The 23,461-nt window shown below is 55.3% G+C and overlaps 2 protein-coding genes across 3 annotated transcripts in view; one reads left to right on the top strand and one right to left on the bottom strand.

Annotated features, from left to right (window-relative positions):
• AMFR (autocrine motility factor receptor) overlaps positions 1 to 9,498 on the top strand; it is a 45,412-nt gene extending 35,914 nt beyond the window's left edge. Inside the window, exons 11-14 of the mRNA XM_056136429.1 lie at positions 3,338 to 3,472; positions 5,141 to 5,224; positions 7,003 to 7,187; positions 8,073 to 9,498. Coding sequence (XP_055992404.1) covers positions 3,338 to 3,472; positions 5,141 to 5,224; positions 7,003 to 7,187; positions 8,073 to 8,223 — 555 coding nt within the window. The 3' untranslated portion in view covers positions 8,224 to 9,498. The remainder of the gene's footprint in view (positions 1 to 3,337; positions 3,473 to 5,140; positions 5,225 to 7,002; positions 7,188 to 8,072) is intronic.
• Positions 9,499 to 13,566: 4,068 nt separating this feature from the next.
• GNAO1 (G protein subunit alpha o1) overlaps positions 13,567 to 23,461 on the bottom strand; it is a 150,259-nt gene continuing 140,364 nt past the window's right edge. The window contains exons 7-8 of one of the 2 annotated variants that reach the window (XM_056136431.1): positions 17,211 to 17,364; positions 13,567 to 14,336 (exon numbers count right to left, since the gene is read on the bottom strand). In XM_056136431.1, the coding sequence (XP_055992406.1) occupies positions 14,149 to 14,336; positions 17,211 to 17,364 (342 nt within the window). In that variant the 3' untranslated portion in view covers positions 13,567 to 14,148. Of the gene's footprint in view, positions 14,337 to 17,210; positions 17,365 to 22,366; positions 22,594 to 23,461 lie in introns of those variants that run through there. The other variant, XM_056136433.1, reaches the window with a different exon arrangement.

Raw genomic sequence — 23,461 nt, 5'->3', positions numbered from 1 at the left:
TCCAGGACCGAGACTGTGGCATAAACTGAGATTGTAGAATCAGACCACACAAGGGTCTATCCATTTTCGATTTTAATAATGTCTTAGAAGGCCAGTGAAGGATTTCTTCCAGGAGACTCATAAACATTGAAAAGAGAATGATTTGCATTGGTGAGCATGGGCTCTCCAGTGGTAGGAATGGGAGCATGGAGACCAGTTAAGAGGCTGATGCAGTAATTCAGGCAAAAGAAACTGGTAACAGGGTAGCAAGGAAACAGGCTGCTGCAGAATTGAGATACTTTGGGAAGGTAAACTGACAGCTGGATGAGGCTTTGATTTGGACATAGGGTAAGGCAAATGAAGGGCTGGAAACTGTAGCTGTGCAGGTGCTACACCATGTACTGAGATGGGCAAAACTCAGGGACAAGCAGAGTTAAGGACTGGGCTCGGGGAAGTTGGGGTGTCTGAGACATCTAAGTAGAGATGCTGTGAAGCAGTTCTGCACCTCAGAGAAGGGATCAGGCCACATGCTCTATTTGGAGAGGTTTAAAGAGAGGAACTAGATTTCTTCCAGGAGAACATGTACTTCTAGGGAGAAGGGACTCAGGTCTGGCATCTCCGGAGGAGCCAGGGCCACAGCTGAGTGAGAAGCAGCTGGGAGGGCTGGGGGTGGGGGCATGGTGGCAAGTCAGGCCTGTGACAGTCCTTAACAGGGAAGTACAACAGACCAGTGCCGTTTGTTTGGCACAGTGGGCGTGCTTGACTGGCTGGAGAAGAGCAGTCACTTCCATGGCCTGTGGGACCAGAAAGTGAGTGGAAAGTGACTGGAAGGTGAGTGGGAGCTAAAGAAACAAAGTACCTGGCACTGGGGTGTAAAGGGAACATAGATGCCGAGGTGTTTGGAAGATATTTGGTATCTGCATGTGGTAGGGCAGCATTTGTTGAATTTCCGGCCACACCTAGCTGTGCTGAGGGTTTACTCCTGGCCCTCTACTCAGGGATGACTCTTGCCAGGGCTCTGGGGACCATATGCGTATGTGGTGTCAGGGATAGAATCGGGGAAGCACCCTACCCACTGTATTCCAGCTTGTGTTTTTGTTTCGGTAAATCCTTTTATTTTAAAAGCATTTTGAAGAGGTCATTTGTCTCCACCTTTCCAAACTCACAGAGGACTGTCCATTGAAGTCTCCCATTCTTCCCTTCATCCACCCAGGCGCCCACCCAAATAACCCCCCAGCCCTGGGCAACACCATTCTTCGTTATTTCTGTGATTTTGATTATTTTGAGTAGCTCATAGAGCAGAACATACAGTGTTTTTTCATGACTGGCTTGTTTCACTTAGCATCAAGTCTTCAAGGCTCAACCATGCTGTAATCCATGTCAGAATCTCTTTTCTTTCTAAGGCTGAATATTTCATTGTGTGTATATATCACATCTCCATCGTCTGTTTGATGGACAGTTCAGCTGCTTCCATGTTTTGCTTATTGTAAATCATGCTGCTATTAATATTTGACCAAAAAAAAAAAAAACAAAGCAAAGTTTCTGAGACCCTGCTTTCAGTTCTTGGAGTCCCTTACATATTTTTAGATAGGGATTCTGAACATGCTTGCTGTGAGAATAACATCACTGTGAGGAGAACCCAACAGTACAGCACAAACAGGAAAGAGCAGAGACCTTTCAGGTCTTCAGTTAAAGGAAGATGGAGGTGGGGGCGGGAAGCCAGAGTAGGGAGGCTTTCTTGTTTTTGGTTTTGTTTTGGGGACACACCTGAAGGTGCTTGGGGTCCACACCTGAAGGTGCTTGGGGTCCACTCACTGAGGCTCCTTGCTATCGTACCCCTGGCAATGCTCAAGGACCATGCGGCACTGAAGATTAGATCCTGTATTCATGTGCTCAACTCATTGATCTGTCTCTCAGACCCCCCCAGGAGGTGTTTACTTTATTAGGAGAGGGAATATACAGACAATGTCAGTTTGAGATACAGCTTTAAAAAGAAGGTGTGGGGGCTGGGGAATAGTACAGTGGTGCATGCCTAGAGTTTACCCATCTTGGTATCACTTATGATCCCTGAACACTGCCTGGAGTGATCTATAAGCACTGTCTTGGTGTCTCCCCAAACAAAACAAATAAGAATCCAGAGTTTCCTGGCTGAAAGTGTGGGTAGGGCTGTGCTGAGGTCTGTTTCTGCTCCCCGCTGTGTGCCTACATTGCAGAGCCCTGACGGTGGATGCTGAGACCTTGCTAGCATGTACCACAGCTCTAGAGTCCCATCAGGAACTCTCTCCCCTCAGAACCTTTGTCACATGGAGAGGTGATTACATGCCAGAGACTCATCCCTTCAGCACAGGCAGTCATGTCATCACGATGATGGTCGTGGTGTGGAGCAGCTCTGCTCCGTCCTTAGGAGTTTCTTTCTGTCCTTGTGGAGTAACTTCCTTACCCATCCCGGCTCCTCACAGCCAATCATTAGTTCTCATAATTTTTCCTTTTCTTCTTTTTTTTTTCTTATTGGGTCACACCTGGTGATGCTCAGGGGTTACTCCTGGCTTTGCGCTCAGGAATTGCTCCTGGCAGTGCTCAGGGGACCTTATGGGATGCTGGGAATCGAACCCGGGTTGGCCGGTGCAAGGCAAATGCCCTACCCCCAGTGCTGTTGCTCCAGCCCCATCAGTTTTCCTTTTCTGTTTGGGTTTAGGAGCCTAACCTGGCAGTGCTGCGGGCTTACACCTGCCGCTGCTGTTTGCTCAGGGATCACTCCAGTTGGTGCTTGGGGGACCTCATTTAGTGCCAGGGATTGAACCTGGGTTGCCTGTGTGCAAGGCAAGTGCTCTCCCTGTTGTACTACCACTCCAGCCTCAAATACGTTTTTGTATGTGAGTTATTCTAAACTTTACAATTAAAATCTTGGCGGTCTAGTACAGCAGGGGCAGGGATAAGGAGAGGCTTGCTTTGCGTATAGCCTACCTGCAATCAGTCCCTAGCACTGTATGTTGTCCCCGAGCACTCCCAGGTGTATGTAGCTCAGAAAAAGCAAAAAAAAAAAAAAAAAAAAAGACTCTAATTTAAAAAAAAAAAAAAACAACCAAACACCTAGAATAATTCTAGTTGAGCATTTCTTGGGAACCAGCTGGATTTTCTGTGCTTTTTAAATTTTAAGATTGATGGTGTCCCCCACAGTCTCTGTTTGGCATCTTGGAAAATGGCTGAAAGGCCTGACGTGTCACGGGGACCGTGGAGACGAGCTGGCTCCTTATTTGTATTTTCAAGTCTGGTCACCAGAGCCCACCGTCGGCTTCAGTGAGTACTGCCCAGCGCTGAGAATGGACATTTGAGTGAGATCTGGCATGTCTTCCTACAGGCTCATCAGATTCAAGAAATGTTTCCCCAAGTTCCCTACCACCTTGTGCTGCAGGACCTACAACTGACACGCTCTGTGGAAATAACGACAGACAATATTCTGGAGGGAAGGATCCAAGTCCCTTTCCCTACACAGGTAAAGTGGGGTATTAAGCATGATAGCCGGATTCTGACTCCATAAAGATCGAATCACTAGCTTAACTTTCTTAGTTAACAACTGGGGATTATCTGTTATTTGAGGAGGCTTCCTGTGAATTTCCCAAACTTCCAGATTTTGCCTGAGACAGACCCACTAAGGCTCAGATTAAAACAAGGATAAGCACCAAGCACAAGCACCAAGCACATTGGGTAAGATTTTTGTGGTGATATACTTCCATCCAGTCTGCTCTTTCCAGTCCAGAGCTCAGAGCCTCTGTTTTTGTTGGAGAAAGACCAGCAGCTTTTCCCTGTAAAGGGCAGATAAGGGACATTTCACAACTTTCCCAGCGCTTGGCTCTGTTGTGGCCCCTACATGGCCCTGGGTGCTGTGGAGGTGACGGGCACTCAGGTGACGCCCTAGCTCTTACTGACCAGCAGGCTGGAGTTTGCCAACCTCCAGTGGAGGAGACAGTGCTGACTCTTCCTGGCTGGCTTTGCACATTGGTGTGACTTTGTACTGGCAGTATTTCATGTCTCCGTGAGGCTGTATTTTTGATTCTTTTAAAAGGTCAGATTTCTTTGTCTATCACAGTAATCTCTCCATGGATACAAGGACTGTCAACATTTTAAAGACAAGCTTTCGGGCAGAACCAAGGAACATCTTTATGACCAGGGAATCATCAAGAAAGTACTTGACTTCAGCGTGCAAAACTGGAGACCAGGAATTAGTAAAACGGTTAGGGCATGTTCCTGGCATGTGTCTGATCCTGATTCAATTCTGGCACCACAAGGTCCCACAAGTATCCCCAGGTTTAGCCCTACAGCGCTCCCCTCCCCTCCAGTACTGCTGGGGTGGTCTGGGGACCCTTGGCTCTCTTATGCTGAGAATATTGCTGGTGGGGTCCCCAGGCCTCTGGAGCACCAGTTGGGAAGCCCCATCGCCTCACAGAATATAGATAGAAATCCCTCCAGTCGGTGTCTGTTCTGTCTTGTTGGCAGACGGAATGATGCTGGCTGGGGGACTGGGTGCGCTCGCCAGTCCTCACCTGTCTGGCCTGCCAGATGGCTCTGGATCTTGAGAGTTCAACGGGGGCATGTTCCGGGAACCACAGGCTGCAGGTGGGCCTGTGAGGGCGAGGAGGAGCAGCGTTGGCCAGGCACATGTTTCCATTTCCATCGTGGACTTGTCCCATAGGTACCTCTGGGAGCCAGGGCAGAACTGGTCCCCCTCATCAGTGGTGAGGAGCACCTCAGTGAGGTTGTGATCCCACACGCAACCATAGTGGGTCTGCAGGCCCTGAAACACACTGGATACCCAGCAGTAAGTGTCAGGGCCCTGGGAGTCTCTAGTGCTGGCCAGGCCCCTGCAGTGGGCTCCAGACAAGACCAGCATGAACAGAGCTGCCTCAGGAGTGGCTTCTCCCAAGTGTTGCCACTGTGTTCTGCGCTTTTGGTATTGTTTCTGTAATAGTTTGGCAGTTACTCCTACTGGAAGGGAAAGTGAATGTAGAGCCTGTAGTAACTCTGGCAACTTTTTCTTATCTTGAGTCTTGGTAGCTTCTTCTTTGGTGGTGCATCCTGTTGGGAACCCAGCTGCAGCTTATCCCTGCTCTGAGCCCTGGCTTCAGAACGGTTATGTACCGTGTGTGGGGTGCTTCTCTTTCAGAGGTCGGACAGCATTAGACCTGCACTCAACAGTCCCATGGAAAGGCCCAGTGGTGACCAGGAGGAGGGAGAGACCTCTGTTCAGGTAAAGGCTGCATATGGGGATGGTGTCTGGGCTGGGGAGAAGCATGGCGCCTGGCAGCAGCCTCCAGTCCTGCCGCGTGGGTTCCAGAGGCTTAGTGCCAGCACAGAAATGAAGGCTTTCAGGGCCACCTCAGTGTGGAAGGTTGACAAACCCTCTGTGGCCTACAGCCACATTATTAGAACTGTATGACACTTCCAAGAAGGGCAAAATAAACCTGACCCTGGGCTCTTCCATACCCAGATGGGGGATGACTGGGCTTAGCTCCCTAGGTCTGAGACCATCAGGTTATCCTCCCCCTCTCCTCACTCACCACCTTGACACTTCCGGTTACTTCCATGCATTTTATAAAAACTGGACCCCTTCAGATCCGAGAAAGAGCTCAACTGTCTAAGCACATACTTTGCGTATTAGAGGTCTGCATTTTATTCTCAGCCAGCAGAGTCCCCTTAGCACTGTTGGATGTGGTTTGCCCCCCACTGAAAAACCAAACCAGACCCTTAGAGATGGAGAAGGGATGGTTGTGTTAGGAACCAAATCTGCCTCTATTTGGAATAGCTACCCCAAAGCAAAGCGCCCCGTGTCTGGTTTCCAGGGGAGAGGCTGCCTGTCCCTCTTTTCTGTCATTCCTGTTTACACCATCATTGTACTTTCTTGGGAAGAGGAGATGGTCTCAGACCACCCTATCTTTGTGTCAGATGTAAGACTTCCCACAGAGGCTGGGGGCTGAGCTGTGTGCCTCCCCCGTAGGTGGGTAGGACTCATTGATGAGGTGCAGAGGCTGCTTTCCCTTGCAAACAGGAAACAGTTTTTCTGTCTTCCTGTGACTGAGTTCAACTGTTCACATCTGTACCCGTAACCAGATCATACCATATTTATCGGATGGTGCCTGGCTACTTTCAGAGAAATGTTCGCTTCTTTATTTTCATGTTGTTTTGTTGGGGGATGGTAATTGTACCACATTCGATGGTGCTCAGAGTCTATTCCTGGCCCTTTGCTCAGGAGTGACCCCCGGTCTGCTCAGGAGTGTAGTGCTGTGTATCAAACTGGGCTTAGCCACAGTGGAAGGCACGCACATGCCTTACCCCCATCCTATCTTCTAACCCTGCATTTTCAGTTTGGGGGTTCGCTGTATTGGGTGAGATTTAAAAGTTCAGTTGGTCTGGAGACATCTGAGGGGGCTGATGCCTGGAGGTAGGCTGAGGTTCTGTGGCCTTCTCCCATTCCCTCCACTCATCGCTGCCTTTTCAGGAGAAGGGGACATGGGATGGGCCCTTTGACCCTTTTTATGCTTCTTTGTCCAGACAGACAGAGAGAGACACACACACACACCCAAGTGTGCTTCCTCCCACTGACGGGTTATGATGGAGGAGGCATGGAATGGGTCCTGTGACCCCTTTTATGCTCCTTTGTGCAAACACACACACACACACACACACACACACACACACACACACACACAAACACACACACACTCTCTCTCTCTCTCTGACTATGCTTCCTCCCACTGGCGGGTTGTGATGCTCACCCCACCAAGTTGTCCTTGTGGGTGAAGGCTGTCTCCCTCCCCTGCCAGGACACACAGGCCCAGCTTTTTCGCAGCCTTCACAGTGCATGTGAGTCCCCACCAGTCCTGGTGCCCCTCTGTGGTCTCCCCAGGTGTCTGCTGCTGCCATTATACATGTGCCTGCCGCACCCTTCCTGGCTCTGTGCCTCCCTATGGGGGGCCCTGGCCCAGGGGGATTTTGCTGTGCTCACAGCCCTGTTTCCCTCACGTCCAGAGTGAGCGTGTGCCACTGGACCTCAGCCCTCGGCTCGAGGAGGCCTCAGACTTCGGCGAGTTGGAAGTGGAGCCCAGCGAGGGGGAAGACTTTGAGGCACGAGGCGGCCGCTTCTCCAAGTCCGCCGATGAGCGACAGCGCATGTTAGTCCAGCGGAAGGATGACCTGCTGCAGCAAGCTCGGAAGTAAGTGGCCTTCCTTCCCTGCCGGTGCACCTAGTGTGGAATAGGCCCTGGGTGTCTTTGCAAGTGGGTGCCAATGTTGAGGGATTATTGCAGGTCGCCTGGATTCTTATATTTCAAACCCCCGGCACCAGGCAGTTCAGCTGGTAACACAGTCACTGGTCTCCTGTGGGCATCTGCCACATTCACCTGGATGGCAGCACACTCTCATGCACCTGGCTGGCACACACACCTTGATGGCACACATACTCACTTGGAAGGCACACACTTACCTGGTGATACATGACGACACACACATTTTAATAGCACACACACACACACACACACACACACACACTCTCTCTCTCTCTCTCATATGGATGGCACCTACTCACACACACACAGACAAACTCACGTGGATGGCACCTACTCTCTCTCTCTCTCTCTCTCTCTCTCTCTCTCTCTCTCTCTCTCTCTCGGTAGCACACTCACATTTGTCTGCATGCCTATATGTTTTCCGCCCCATATGTTAATAATCTGTACTTTTCAAAACCCCCAAAACTGCAGCTCTATCCATTTGACAGATGTAACGATGAATAAATGGGGAACTAGGGAGGTTGATGCTGCCTTTGTGTCCAGCTCCCTTGGCCACTTTGCCTTGCAGCTCAGTGGCAAGAGTGAGCTTGTGGAACCAGGGCCAGTCTTCTGTCTGGGGGTAGGATTGGTTCCCATCTCAGGCCTTGTGTGTGGGGGGCGAATATCATGATGGTAGCAGTCCCTGCTGCAGAGGACCCTCTGTTCAGGGAGGCATTTACTGAGGACAGTCCTGGGGGATGGGAACAAAGCTGTCAAGACACACACAGACCTCCTGTTCAGAGCATCATCACTCATGCGCATTGTCTGTCGTAGGCGCTTCTTGAATAAAAGTTCTGAAGATGACTCAGCCTCCGAGAGTCTGAGGCGCCCTTCGGAAGGCACGACCTCTGATCCCGTGACCCTTCGACGCCGGATGCTGGCCGCTGCGGCTGAACGGAGACTTCAGAAGCAGCAGGCCTCTTAGCGCCCCCGGCCTTCCCGGAGGCCTGTGTGCCTCTGCCTGCTGTGGGAAGCGTGGGCTGGACTGCAGTGCCGCTGTATAAAGCATGTGGTCTCACTACTGTTGGGACAGCCGACAAATTCAATCCTTTTGTAATACTTTGTATGTGACATTTCTCTTCCCTTAGAAACACTGCACATCTAACTCTAGGCATGATCTCTTCTGGCATTGACCGGACTTCTTAGGGGTGGGGAAGATCAAGAGGAAGTGGGTGACCAGAGACCCAGAATGACTGTGTGCAAAAGTCCCAACAAGTGCTGGGCTCTTGTCCTGATCTGGTAGGAGGGAGGTGGGGGCCGGGTTCACACAAAGCAGTGCAGAGCTTTATGGCAGGAGCCTGGCGCCCCACCACTGCGCAGCTCTGCTCCAGCTGTTCTGCTCAGGAATCCTTGAGAATGTTCTAGTTCACACTCTCAGGCTCCTGGAGCCCTGAGCTGGCGGGGCATCTCAGGAAAAGAGCACATGGTTTGGACACGTGAAGCAAAGGAGGGGAGAGTAGTGTGTGTGGAGGTGAACTATTGTGCCCTATCATATCAGGGACTCGTTTTCCGAGCCCCCCCCAATCCAAAGCTGGCTTTATTTCCGTTAACGCTGGTGCTCCTGCCTCTCACAAGTGTCCCCTGTGTGTCTGTCCTCTGTGCGTTTCATTGCCTCCTCCACTCCTTTGGATACAAGGACAGTCAGTGCTTAAAGAGTAAAGCAGCAAGCTTTGGTTTATGGTTTTAATTTCTTGGTCAAATAAATTAGGCAATGCCAAAGGCTGTAGATTTAGTTCTTAGAGAAAATGTGGGCCTTCCAAGATGGGAGAGTACCTTTTTAGAGGACATAATTGATGAAATGAAAGATATCTTTTGTATCTTTCTTCCCTGGAGCCCATCATTTTCATGACTTTTTTCCTATTGGTTTAATTAAGCATAGAAAGGTAAGCTGTCTGCCTGCTTTGGAGCAGAACCAGGCCCCCAACCTTTTCAAATTCTTCACACACTTAAGGATTTGAAACATGAAAATCATAGGCTACACAGTTTTATGTCCTATTGAATTTTTTTTAATGTTTGAAAGTATAGTTTGATGGTAGTCCTTTTGGGAAGAACCAGTATTACCTAAAATTATTGGCACAGTTAAATGTATTTTGCATAACAAAGTTTTTAGACTGTTGAAATTAATTGAAAAAAAAGTGATGAGTAAATATTTAGGATGAGGTAATTTATTTCAATAAATCTTTCAAAAGCCTTACCTAGAGATTAGTAAATTTCTGTGATTTTGGTTTTATTTTGCTGAAAGCATAGCTTTTTTTGTGAGACAACAATAATAAAAAGCAAACTCTGAGCATGTGTGTGTGTGTGCGTGTGTGTGTGTGTGTGCGTGGTGTGTGTGCATGTATGTCCACTGAGGCACTTGCCTGGGTTGCCCCTGTGAGGCAGTGTGGGCCATTTTGGTTGGAGGATCCTCCTGTTCCTACACTTCACCCACTGTACACATTAAAGATGACCTGAATTCCCTGATTGTCATGCTTCAGAGAGGTGGAGAGAGACCATCACAGTAAATTTTAGAGTGGCCTTCAGGCAGTGGAGCGTGAGGCAGCCAAGCCTTCCTCGGCCTACCAGGGCCTGGGAGTCCTTCCCTGCACTGCCCTGTGCCTGAACTTGGAGTTATGGATTCTGGATATTACCATCTCTTGACTTCTGCCCCTTGTGGGAAATCAGGGACTGGTGCTAAAGGCAGCATAGAAGACCAGGCCAGTGTCCCCTGACATTGGGTGAAGTTCCCATCTCATGACCTCTGGTGTCCTGGCTGTTGCCGAGGTCAGGGGACGCATCCTCATGCTCTGTCTTATGCCCCAGAGCCGAAGCAGGTTGCTGATTTCACCTTTGAAAGGGAGAGGGAAGAGTGGGTGGTCTGTTGAGCTCATGAGTCTGGGGGATCACTGTGACTGTGTTGGCTTATTGGCCCAACTTTCTTGACATCTTGGATTCTCACTTTTTTTTACTTCCCCCAGATCTTGAGACTGTTAAGCCAGAGCTTTGGTCCCCAGCACATTTGTTTCACTGGTGTGGTGTAAGTTGAGCCCCAGGTGGCCCCTTTGAACCTGATTTCCTAGTAGAGCTCGGAGACTATGGGTTCTTAATCTCTCTCCAGCAGCTGTGGTCCTGCGACTGGAGTGGGGGTGGGGAGAATAGAAAGGGAGCTGGGACTTTCCTGAGGTGGGCACAGCTGGCAGGAGCTTGCCAAGGAATAAGCTCTGCCTGCCTGCCTGCCTTTTACAGGGTGGGGGCGGGGGGTGGCCGGTGGGACTCTTGTCACCTAGAAGCTGCAGTCCCATCTTGTTAAAAACCTGCCCTTTTCTTTGTTACAAGCGGTTCTAAGCCCAATGCACATCCGAGTCTCGAGGAGTTTTTGGAAATGGGTCAGTGGCTCCACCCCTCATTCTCATGGTCTTTGCAGCCTTTCTTAGAAAATGCTCCCTGATGTCCATTTTAAGAAGGATCAGGCTGCAGAACTCCCGTTGACTCTTATCTGAGAGCCGTGAAAGCAGCCTGGCCCATCAGGGCTCGTCGGGGAGGGCCTGAATGATGCCACAGGCAGGCCGAGTCCCAGGCCTTCAGCCTTGCCCTGCATCATTGGCTTGGTGTGCAGAGCCGTCTTCCCCTCTGCAGCATTTCCTTCTCAGGTAACAAGCCAAGGCAGGGGAACTGGTGGGAAAGTACTAGTAAAAAGTTGTGGCCTGGCTGGCCCACTGCCTTAGCCTGGCTGAGAAAGGGTTCCCGGCCTGGCTGGTTCTTTATGATGGAGATGGGCTGCTTGCTACCCCACAGCTCTGCAGCGTCTCAAGCCCTCCCTCTCGACCCCCAGTAGATTTCAGAGACTGGAATTGCCAGGGAGAAGCTTTTCCAGGCTGCCAAGTCTATCAGTTGGCATAGGGAGAGGATTCCAGAGGGCTGTGATGCAACCCTCGCCTGCCTGGCTTGTGAGCAACCCAACGGGCTCCAGGACCACGGTGGGCTAGGTGGAGAAGAAGGGCAGGAGGGGCTCAGGAAGCTTTCCACTGTAAGGTATGATCCCTGGGAATCAGGGGGTCCAGGCCATTGGTCTCAATGTTGAGACCCAATCTCCCACAGCAGTGGGGCCACTTGACTGCAGAAGATACCAGGTCTGGAGTAGTAGATCTGGGATGACCATCTTGCGACAGGTGCCCTGTTTCTCATCCTTAATTCCAGTGGACCCTCAAACCCAGCTTGAGGCAGGAAGGGGCCCGGAATGATAGTACAGTGGGCAGGGCACTTGCCTTGTAGGCGATGGACTCGGGTTTGATCCCTGGCACCCTTCCCCCGATCCCTGCCTGGAGTGACCCCTGAGCATAACTGTTAGTAGGCACACACACACACACACACACACACACACACACACACACACACACACACTCGCCCCCACCCCAACAACAACCAATAAAGCCAGCTGTGAGGAACTGGAAAACGGGTAGCAGGCACCTGCAAGCCAGAAAGGGCCCCCCCTTCTTGTTCCTAGATGCCATTCCCTTGGCGACAGGACCGAGGCTTGGTATGAAGGTGTTGGTGGGGGTGCCTACTGCATACACCCTGACACACTGGCCTCCCGGCATCCCTCCTTCCCTCTGCTGTTGAGTGAAGCCCACCAACCTCCACAGTCTAGAGGAAGCCAGAGGGTGAGAGACTCAGGAATACAGACAAACATTCTCTTTATTGAGCTACACATGAATTTCCATTAGTCAGAGAAGTAGACTGGCAGTGTGTAAGTATCACAGAAACCTCACCGATTGGGAATAGAAAGGCTTAGAAAGACCCGTGGGATTTTTTTTCAAGTTTTTTTTTTCCTGTATTTTCAATTTTTTGTGTGTTTTGTATTTTTTTTATATATATTTTTTATTTTGGCCTCCTCTTTAATCTGAGAAATGGCTGTGACTGGTCTTCTTCAGCATCTATTAAGTCTGAAAAGTGAAGCCGTGACGAGGTCTGGAGACGAGTCAAAGTAGAAATGACATAGGACCGATCATGGAAACGCTTTCCTGTAAACACCTACATCCCAACCTCTTTGAAATGGTTTTGGTTCCCTCCCCTCCCCATCCTGTGGTATTTAAAAATGTTCTTTTTTATCTGCGGCACACACATCCCCACATGAGAGAGCTCAAACACAGATCACTGCAACAAAGGAGGAGGTGGAGGGGAGGGCACACACGAAGCACCCGTCGAGAGAGGGGAGGCAGGGGCCCCCGGGCAGAGGTCCGAGCCCGTTCCCCAGAGTCAGGGGCGCTGCCGCCTTCGCGAGACAGACTGCTCACCGGGACGGAGAGGGAAACCCAACCAGAAACTACTGGAGGAAGATGAGCAGGGCGCTGGGGACTGGGGCTGGACAGGACAGCTGGTTTCTACTGGCTCTATACACACGATGGGTCTTCTTTTTGGCAGCTACTGGCCAGAGCTGTGCTTTTTCTATACAAACCTGGAGTGAGGTGTGGAATGGCTTGGGACCGAGGATGGGATGCGTGTGGGGTGGGGTGGGGGAGTGCGGGGGGACAGGTGGGGGTAGGTAGGGCACTGACAGCCAGAGGCTTCTGGAAGCGGCCTGAGCATACTGCTGCGAGGTACCGGGCGGGCAGATGTGTTTCTTTAGTTTCCCCCCAAAAGGAAATAAGGATGAAAGGGTGAGTTTTCCTTCCTCTCTCTTTTTTTTAAAGCTACGAAGCATGTGATAAATGTGGGGTTTGGTTTTGTTTTAATTCCCCTTTCAAATTCTAAATGTAAAGACTCAACTAAAACCGGATTCTACAGCATTCTACAGCAATATACAGCCTTCAGTCCCTCTGGGGTCATGAGTCAGACGGGCTCGGTACAGAAAGGCTGTCTTTCCAAAGGCTAAAGGTCATGCGAGCACAGCACAGGCCCGGAAGCAGCCTGGAGAGAGAGAGAGAGAGGGAGAGACAGGGGTCCTGTCTGATCACTACTTAACTTCCCTTCTCAAGTCAACCCCAAATCCCTGCCACAGATTCCGATGCTACTGGGATGAGGCAGGATGGGATTAAGAACCCACGGGCTGCCGGCCCCAGCCATGGAGGCATCACCCTAAGGGACCCTAACCTGGTGGAGCCCTTCCTGTCTCCTCCACACGCCCTCCTGAGGGCACCCTGGAGCCTGCCAGTGAGTCTGGGCCCTGGGGTAAGCCCCCCACCCTTTCCCACCCCACCCCCCGCTGCTCTAGGAAAGCAGATAGAGTCTGCTCCTTTTTCTAGCTCTTGCCTTGTTAAACATGAATAAAGAAAACTCAGGAGACAGTGGATTGGTGAGAACAATGATTCTTCTAAATTCTTGAACAACCAACCGCCACCCCCAAAGAGAAGAGTCCTGATTATTTTGTGGCGGTCAGGGGCTCGGATGGGGAGACGTGGAGGGCGTTGGCCACTTCTGACAGGGGCTGGGGATTTTCACCAGAGCAGGACAGAACTGAACGCACAGGGTCTCGGTGGGGGAAGGAGAGAAAGTGTGGACGGTTGGCCTTTCTCCGCCCTCTCCCACCTGCTCGCCAAACGGGTCTCAGCGTAGAATCACGTGGCTGTTCTTAAAAGAATGGGGTCCCATCACCGTGTGTGCATGCGTGCGTGCATATGTGCGTGCGTGCACGCACTCACGGTTGGAACATGGGGAGGGTTTTATGGGATGGTGGTCAGTTCTGTCCAAAGCTCTTTCTAGTACAAACTAAAAAGAATTTTTTTAATATATATTTGTATATAGATAAGATTTTGTTATTTACCAACTTGCATTTGTTAGTGGCTTGTGTGTGTGTGTGTGTGTGTGTGTGTGTGCAAGCTTTTCTGTGAGTGCTGGAACCATTACCCAAGAGGGTTGCTAACCAGACAAGAGGTCAGTATAAGCCACAGCCCCGGAGGTTGTTGGCAATGATGATGTCGGTGACGGCGTCGAATACCACCTGGATATTATTCGTGTCTGTGGCACAAGTCATGTGACAATAGATTTCTTTGTTGGGTGAGCGGTTTTTGCTTTCGAATTGTGCTTGGATGTAGGCGGCTGCATCTTCATAGGTATTGGGACCTGTACAAAGAGACACAAGAACAGGGGGCCTGGTGAGAAGGGGGTGCTGTGGGTTGTGTGTGTGTGTGTGTGTGTGTGTGTGTGTGCGTGTGCGTGCATGCGTGTGGCAGAGGGATAGGACATTGCGTGCCCCAGGGCTGGACAGAAGAAGCGATAGCTGGGCACCTCTCCCCCGAGGTGTGGTCAACTTCCACATTAAAAGCCATGTAGTGGGGGCTGGAGCAATAGCACAGTGGGTAGGGCAGGGCGTTTGCCTTGCACGTGGCTGACCCGGGTTTGATTCCCAGCATTCCATATGGTTCCCTGAGCGCCACCAGGAGTAATTCCTGAGTGCATGAGCCAGGAGGAACCTCTGTGTATTGTCGGGTGTGACCCAAAAAGAAAACATAAATAAATTAATTAATAAAAGCCATGTAGGGACTGGAGGGATAGCACAGCAGGTAGGATGTTTGCCTTGCATGCGCCCAGTCCGGGTTGATTCTCAGCATCCCATATGGTCCCCTGAGCACCGCCAGGAGTAATTCCTGAGTGCAGAGCCAGGAGGAACCCCTGTGCATCGCTGGGTGTGACCCAAAAAGAAAAAAAAAGTCCTGTAAGGCGAGGGGCTGGGAAGATGAATCAAAGAGCAGAGTGCCTGGTTCACACGCCCAACACCGCAGGTTCCATCTCTGACATGGCCTGAGCCCCGCTGGGTTTACTCCCAGTGCTCCACATCCTAAGGTCTTAGGCTGGTTCCACCGGGGGAGCCTGGAGACGAAAGACCCCAATTTCCCCTTATCTCGAGCTGCTCGAGCTGTGGCCGGCGACCCATTCACAGCTCAGTCTAATCTAGCCCAGCTGCTTCCCATCAACCAAGGAGGTCCAGCCTGGCGGAGGCGCCCCCTGCAGGCCGGCTGGGGGCTAGCACGCAGGAGATGAGCTCTACCACACTTGAGGCTTCCACAGAAGAGGCAGCCGGCTGGCTGGGTCCAGGGGCTACTGGACCTCCTCGGCTTCAAGGAGAGGCCAGGCCAAGAAGGCACTGGGGTCCCTGCGTGGGAGACTAACGAGGTGGTGCAGACTGTGCAGTGCCAACTGGGCCCCCTCACTCCTCTATTCTCTGGCTGTCCCAGGGCTGCCCAGGGGCCGAGGGGGCATCTGGGTTATGAAGCAGGGCAGTTCTCCAGCCCCAGAGAGGGGGCCAGAGATCCGCTGAGGCTGGGACAAGGTGCTCCACACTCTTCCAGGGCCACAGAAGCACCTTGTTGTGAGGGTAAGGCCAGCTCTACAGTGGGGGGTGGGGGTGGGGGGCGTGAGGGGCAGTCAGGGCCGCCTCAAACCCCAAAGTGGGCTGGGCACCCTGAGCAGAAGTGCCCCGAGTGGGCAGTCTGAAGCTGGTATAGGCGACAGGGTGACAGGCCAGATCGGGGAACAGAGGGGTATCTAGCATCCAGCATCCAGAGGGTGCCATGTCTAGCTGCCCTTCCCCAGCTGAGCACCCTCCTCCCCGCCATGCCCTTTCTCTGTCTTCACGCACCTTGGCTCTCCAAGGGCCCAGGGCAATCGTGACCTTTGATGTCTGTTTGGGTGACTTCTCAACTCAAACTGGGTTCCAGGGGTAAGGGCAGGGACTTAGGGTGACTCTGTCCAATGGTGGTGGCACTTCCTGAGTGGACACTGGCCACCCCTTTCTGCAGCCCCATGCAGTTTTTTTTCTTTTGGAGTCATACCCGGCGATGTACAGGGGTTCCTCCTGGCTCTGCACTCAGGAATCACTCCTGGCAGTGCTTGGGGGACCCTATGGGATGCTGGGGATCGAACCCAGGTCGGCCATGTGCAAGGCAAATGCCCTACCCGCTGTGCTATTGCTCCAGCCCTCCTGTGCCACTCTGAGCAGGCAGGAGGCCAGCAGAGACTACTGAGTGCGTGGGGAGGGGGAGGCGGGGGGGGGGGGCGACGGGTGTTGCCGTTAAGCAGGTACCCTCAGTCTGGGGCAGCCCGAGCCCACCCACCTGGATGCCCCGAGCCTGCAGAGGGCACCTCTGCTGGGCCGCCCCCCACCCGGACACCTTCCAGACACTCCCTCCGACAGCCAAGCCTGTAGAGCTGACAGACAAGGCCTTCGAGGGTGCCTGGATGGAAAAACAGGGTGCGGGGAGCGGAGTGAGAGGCCCCGAGTCTTAGACCATCTGGCTCCCCAGGCTGCTTCAGCCCTACCCAACCGTCCCTCTGCACTCCCCGTGCTGAGCAGAACCCTCACAGGCTGGCGGGCAACGACCGAGGGACATCCTGCAGCCTGGGAGCTGCCACTCAGAGGCTCTTGCTTCCGGGGTCCTGGGGAGCCCTGCTGCATGCTGAGCCCAGTCCGTCTCCCCGGGGGTGGGGGGGTGGCTGTGCCGAGCTGTGATGCCAACAATGCCCCTCTGTGGGATAGTGGCCCAGAACCCCTTGGCACCCACCACCCTCCTTGGGCTCCAGACACCAGTTCAGCATCTTGGGACTTCCAGACCGTCCCCAGGAATGGCCACCTCACCCCTGCACAAGGCCAAAGGGGTGAAAAGCAGAGTGTGCAGCTTGCAGGAAGACAGTTTGACTGGGGTGAGGTGGGCATGACGGACAGGTGCAGCAAGGGGCTCCTCTGGCAGGGGGCAGGGGGCAGAGCCCAAGGGCCGTGTGGAGAGCAGGGCCAGCTGGGGCCTCACTGCCGGCTCTGCTCCAACTCCACCAAAGGTGCCGGCCGACAGACAGGTCCCGTGCCCAGGTTCCAGCCAGTGCACTCCCCTTTCTGCTCCCTGTGGGGGTCAAGGGAGGGGGCCTGCCCTGGCCGGGGGGGTCACCCTCAGTGCTGGGCCAGACTCCTGCAGTGCCCCAGACCCTGCACGGGGCCGCACCCACCTGTGTACTCGGGAAAGCAGATGGTCAAAGGAGACTTCTTGATCTTCTCCCCAAAGAGATCTTTCTTGTTGAGGAAGAGAATGATGGAGGTATCGATGAAGAACTTGTTGTTACAGATGGAGTCGAAGAGCATGAGGGACTCGTGCATGCGGTTCTGCAGGCCCCAGCAGGGAGGAGAGAGCAGGACAGACAGCAGGAGGGACGGACAGACACGGAGACAGGGAAAGAGAAGAGAGTTAGGGCCGAGAGGGCGGGCGGGGCTCCTGAGCGGCTCTGCGTGAGGCCCCTGGCACAGCTGACAGGAGGACATGGCGACCCTGAACGAAGGCTGCAGGGAACCGAGCCCGGCTCCCCCCGAAGAGCCCCCAGTCTGGGAGGATCCCCTGTGAGCATATTGGTGCAATTAAGTGCGTACATGTGTGGGCGTGTCTTCGTGTGTTACTCACATGTGTGTGTGGACATGTGCTTATGCACGCAGGTGCGTGTAGGGTCATGTAGGTGTGGGCATATACTTATGTATGTGTTCATGATTGTGGGGGCCTGTGCCTGTGCTCATGTGTTTGCGTGTTCATGTGTGTGCTGGCATGTTCAGGTATGTGAGTCCGTGCTTATGCGTTTGCATGTTCATGGATGCGCGAGTCTATCATTACGTGTGCATATGCTTGTATGTATGCTTATGTGAGCACCAGCTTGTTATACATGCTCATGTGTGCACGTATGTGTGTGAACTTTATGTGCACGTATGTGTGCATAAGCTCTATGTGCATGCACACACGGGCATTGCTTGTGTGTAAAAATGGGTGTGTGTTCATATGTGCTGTGCATGCGTGTGTGCCTGAATCTGTGTGTGTATACGTGCACGTTGGTGTGTATGAGCATGTGCGCATGTGCAAGTGTACTCTTGGGCATGTGTGCATGCCTGGATTGTGTGCACACATGTGCCGGCATTATGTAGGGGTGGCCATGTGGTGGCCACGTGCATGTCCTGGACAGCCCAGAGAAGTGGGCAGTGCCCTTCCCATTCAGCCCTTTCCTCCTAGCCCCTCTGTGGCTGTGGTGGGCAGGAGGCACTGACGCCCTCCTGTGGTGGGAGGAGGTCATGCAGGGCTCCTGGGGGAGTGTGTGCGTGTGTGTGTGTGGGGGGGGGGGGGGACCTGCACCCTCCACAGGAGTCGTCTGGCCACAGTGAGCATCGTGGACACCGCAAAGAAAGCAGAACCGAGGGGCGCCGGCCTCTCTCTTTGGCCAGGGCTGTTCATACGGCGGGCAGGCCCGGGCCCTGGGGTGCCACCTCCCAGGAACTCCCTCTTTCTGCGTGGGATTCAGTGCTCCTCTCCCTATAGGCCCCTGCCCAGCCCACTTAGGTCCACCTGGGAAAGTGAGAGGCCACAGGGGGGAGGGGCTGGTGTGGGCACAGCTCACTCACTCCCTGGACTCTGCCCCTTCCCCCTCACTGCCTGGGAGACACAGGCAGGACCTGCAAGAGTGGAGGCCGGCGGTGACATGGAGTCAGGGCCAGAGCAGCCGGGGCTGTGGGTCAGCACCCGCACCCTCAGCCACCGTCTGTGGGGCCTGACAGGCTCTCATGGAGGGGCTCGAATGCAAATGGCCCATCCCTCTCTGGAGGGTCACGTCGGCCCCCTGCAGCCCGTCTCGTCTCAGCACCCTGCAGAATCTCCACCAAGGCCCGAGGCCAGGAGCCTCTGCACCAGGGGGCAGGCACTCAGGGCTGGCTCTGAGTGGGGGATCGGGGCTAGAACCCCCACACAGCTGCCCCCACGGCCCAGAGCTGCCCCCTGCCCCCGTCGCCACCACCCAAAGTTGCCCCTCATGGGCCGGAGCCTACAGACGTGGCGGCGGGAGGTTATTGGGGTGCCTGGAGCCAGGAGGAGACTGTTCAGTCAGGGGCAGGTGCCGGGACAAGAGCAGGGTGTGCCGGAGCCCTGGACCACTCAGCGGAGCCCACGACCCTGTGGCTTCCTGCGCCCCGGCTGACGTGCCTGACACTCAGCACCCGCCACGCTGAGTCCAGGGGGAGAGAGAACCGGGGCGGCTCCCGTGTCTGCAGCCCACGAAGGCTGGCCCAGGGTAGGGGGCGCGCAGCGAAGAGGGGGCGCCGGCACCAAGCCCCCCCCTCCCCTCCCACACCAGAACCACCATCTAGGAGCTGGGCACACACCTGGCCTTCCCAAGCCCCCCCCAACACGCCAACAAGAGGAAAGAACGGGCGGGGAGGGGGGCAGGCTGCACTCAGCCCCCAGCTCAGTGTCCCGCCCAAGAGCGCCAGGCTGGGAAGGAGAGCCGAGCCAGGACCGTGTCCCCTCCAGCGGGTGGGCCTGAGAAAGACATGCCGGCAGCCAATCGGTGATGACAATCGCTAGAGATTTATTAAACCAACAAGTCACGCTTCTTACAAAATCACAGTTAATGGGGGTGGGGGGGCACGGGTGTGGGGTCCTCGTCATAGGAGCCATGGCACAGCACGAAGAGGGGGCGCTGGGGGCCCACCCTGCCCAGCCAGAGTGGGGGGGAGAAGACCGTGGCGGAGGGGGGAGAAGACCGTGGCGGTGGGGGGGGAGGCTGCTGGGAAAGGGGACATGGCTGTGCGTGGTGGCAGTGGCCTTGGGGACAGGCACCCACCCCCTGCCCCAGGCGGCCCCCTCTTGGGACCTGCCTTCCGGGGCCTCCCTTGGCTCTTGAACCAATGTCCCTGAGCCCAGGCCTCTGGTCTGGGTTCCCAAGAGCGGGCGTGTGTGTGTGTGTGTGTGGGGGGGGGGGGGGCAAGTTTGACACTTCCAGAGGGTTCAGAAGTGCAGGGGCAGCTGAGAGCCTTCCTGAGCCTTCTGGAGGAAGCGACTAGTTGGGGGAAGGGGGTGCACATGAGCTCATTACCAGGATGGTCTCGGGGTGCACTAGGCTGGATGGGGGTGCTCAAAAGAGAAGCATGCAGACGGTGATGCGAGGGGCAGAGGGAGAGGCTGGGTGCAGCCTTTCCTTCAGGGGGAGGTTCCCGCTACCTCCACAAGGCATCCAAGTGCCCTCCCCCCCACCATGGGGTGTGGGGATGGAGGGGGCAGCCTTTTGGCACGGAGGATGCAGGGGCTTTTGCCTGGTCTGGATGGGGGGGACCACACGCTGCCCACAGCTCAGGCTTGGGGGCAAGTAGGGGGACAGTAGGAGGGGCCTCCCCGGCATGCACACTGAGGGCTTCCCCAGGACCTGGGTGTGTCAGAACCAAGGAGGAGGGGCTGAGCCCACCACCACCGCAGGCTCCGAGCTCTGGGGATCCGGGGGTGCACTGCCAACATACCCCTGGCATTGAGGGGGCTGCCTCAGATGTGCCCCCACGTCTGGTCGCACATCTCCGCCCCCCTGTTCCCCTCCCCTCGCCCCCCCTCACCCCACACGACGGAGCCAAAGCTGATGTGTTCCCCGGGGGCATCAGAACGACCCGTGACGGCACCAAGAGACGCAGTGGCCGGGGAAGGCTGAGCAGCGGATGCTGGAGACGGAGCCTGTAACCCTCCCCTCCAAAATGCTGGGGCTGGTGGGGGGTCACCGCCTGCTCTGGCCACTGCAGAGTGAGGAGGTGGCTGGGCTGAGTAGGCCAATGACCACTTCCAGGAAGATGAGCTTCAAGGCTGTTACCACCCCTTTGCCCCCGTCCTGGCCTCGCAGCTGCTTTGGATTCTGGGGCTGCCAGGCAAAATTAAGGGCACAGCTGGCCATACGCCTGTGTGGACGCTCTTGGTGCTGGGCACGGCGGCCTGCCCCGCGCTGACTCCCCGACTGGATGACCGAGGTGGAGCCCCAAAGTCTGCCCAGTTCCCCGAGGCCAGGCCATCAGTGTGAGGGTCCATCAGGGTGGGCTCAGCCCCGAGGTCCTCCTGCGAGGGCACCTGGCCTGGGGCCGCCTCTGTGCCCCAGGAACTCAGGGCGCTCTGGGCTGTTGGCGGGGGGCTCCTCAGGGCCCAGGGCTGCTGAACCCCACGGCGAGCCCAGGGGCTGGGCAGAGCCTGTGGTAGAGGAGCCGTTCCAGCACATCCATTGGGCAAGGAAAGGGGCAGTGAATGGGACCGGGGCAGAGGGAGAGTGAGAGGAGAGAAGGGAAGAGAGAGGGAGAGAGGGGGCTGGAGCGGCAGCACAGCGGGGAGGGAGTTTGCCTTGCACACGGCCGGCCCAGGTTCAATTCCCAGCACCCCATAGGTGCTGAGCACCCCCAGGAGTCATTCCTGAGTGCAGAGCCAGGAGTAACCCCTGAGCATCGCCGGGTGTGACCTCCCCAAAAAAAGAAGAGAGAAAGAGGGAGCGAGTGAGGGAGGAGAGAAGGAGACGGAGAGAGAGAGAAAGAGGAGAGGGAGAGGGGGGAAGGGAGAGGGAGAGAGGGAACAAGGAGAAAGAGGGAAAGACAGAAAGGGAGAGAAGGAGGAGAAGAGGGAAGGGGGAGAGAACAAGAGAGGGGAAGAGAGAAGGAGGGGACCCACGGGCTCCGCCTGCCAGTCCAGGGTCCCCCACACCTCACCTGCCCCATGGGTCACCACCCTGCCCCATGGGGGGCTGCCGTCAACCCCATGTCCCCGCGCCCCCAGCCGAGAGGGCTTCCCAGTCACAGAAATGCCGGCTCCAGGGCCCCCCAGGGGAGGCGCAGGAGGAAAGGCGGGTTTGACAGCATGGGGCCGCAGCGGGCATACCGTCTCCCCAGAGACGCCCCTCAGCACAAGAGCTCCTCTCCGCCCCGGAGCTCGCCAAGGCCAGAGCCCCCAGACCCACACACACCTGGCCAGCCCCAGCCCGGCTGGGGGTGACGGAGCTGCCCCTGGCCAGACGCCCTCTGCGTGCCCACCACCCCTGCCGGCACCCACCCAGCACAGGAACACAAGCACCACTCCAGGGTGGGGAGCAGGAGGAGACAGCCAGGATCTGGGGCGACCCAGTCTCCAGGGTGGGCTTGCCCAGTGCCACTGGCTGCCCCAGCCCCCCCAGGGATCAGGGTCTCTGAGCTGCAGCTGAGCGAGGCGGTACAGTGGGTGGGGAGCTGGGGGGTTGCATGCCCGTACTGGCCCCTGGCCCCAGAGTTCCACAGGCTGCGTTCTCCGGGGGAGCGTGGCAGGTGGGGCTTGGCCCCTGCCACCCCTGCTGGGTGGGGGGAGGGCCCAGCGCAGGGAGGGGGCGGCGGGGGTCTGGGGCCAGGACGCTCAGTAGAGGCCGCAGCCCCGCAGGTTCTTGGCAATGATGACATCTGTCACCGCATCGAAGACAAACTGGATGTTGTTGGTGTCGGTGGCGCAGGTGATGTGGGTGTACACCTCCTTGTGGGCCGACTTGTTCCTGCTCTCGTACTGGGCCTGGATGTAGGTCACGGCATCCGAGAAGGCCTGCGGGCCTGGGGAGAGACAGGCAGGGCCGGGCTGAGGTGGGCGCTCCTGCCCCAGGGACCTGAGGGTGACGTGGGGGGACCCCCGGGGAGGGATGGGAAAGGTGCGTCATGGTCACCTCCAGCTTCAGAACCGTGAGGGGCTGGGGTCGGAGCGACAGGACAGCAGGGAGGACACTGACCCTCTGGGATGCTGGGCTCCACCCACCGCCCCCCACCTCATTCCCTAGGGTCCCCTGAGCACCACCAGGCGGGATTCCTGAGTGCAGAGCCAAGAGTCACCCCTGAGCATTGCTGGGCGTGGCCCCCAAAGAAAACAAACCAAGTGAGGAGACAAAATGTGGCCCCGAGTCGCAGTACCCCCTTTCCTCTGGGCCAGTGCTGCCCGACCTTGGTGCACTTTTTTTTGGGGGGGGGTCACAACCGGCGATGCACAGGGGTAAGTTACTTCTGACTCTGCACTCAGGAATTATTCCTGGCGGTGCTTGGGGGGACCCTATGGGATGTTGGGGATCAAACCCGGGTCGGCCATGTGTAAGGCAAATGGCCTACCCGCTGTGCTATTGCTCCAGCCCAACTTTCTTTCTTTCTTTCTTTCTTTCTTTCTTTCTTTCTTTCTTTCTTTCTTTCTTTGTTTTTTGGGTAACGCCCAACTAAGCTCAGGGGTTACTCCTGGCTCTGCACTCAGGAATTACCCCTGGCGGTGCTCAGGAGACCATATGGGATGCTGGGAATTGAACCTGGGTCGGCCGCATGCAAGGCAAACGCCCTACCAGCTGTGCTATCACTCCAGCCCCCTCCAGCCCAACTTTCTTTCTACATTTCTGCTCAAGGGGGCAGCCCTAGCCTGACCCTGTTCTCTGGACTCTGGGGGAGG

This window comes from Sorex fumeus, unplaced genomic scaffold (assembly GCF_029834395.1).
Source record: "Sorex fumeus unplaced genomic scaffold, SorFum_2.1 ptg000122l, whole genome shotgun sequence".
Lineage (NCBI taxonomy): Eukaryota > Metazoa > Chordata > Mammalia > Eulipotyphla > Soricidae > Sorex > Sorex fumeus.
The sequence above is the reverse complement of the archived record's forward strand: the minus strand, read 5'-3'. Positions and strand labels throughout refer to the sequence as shown.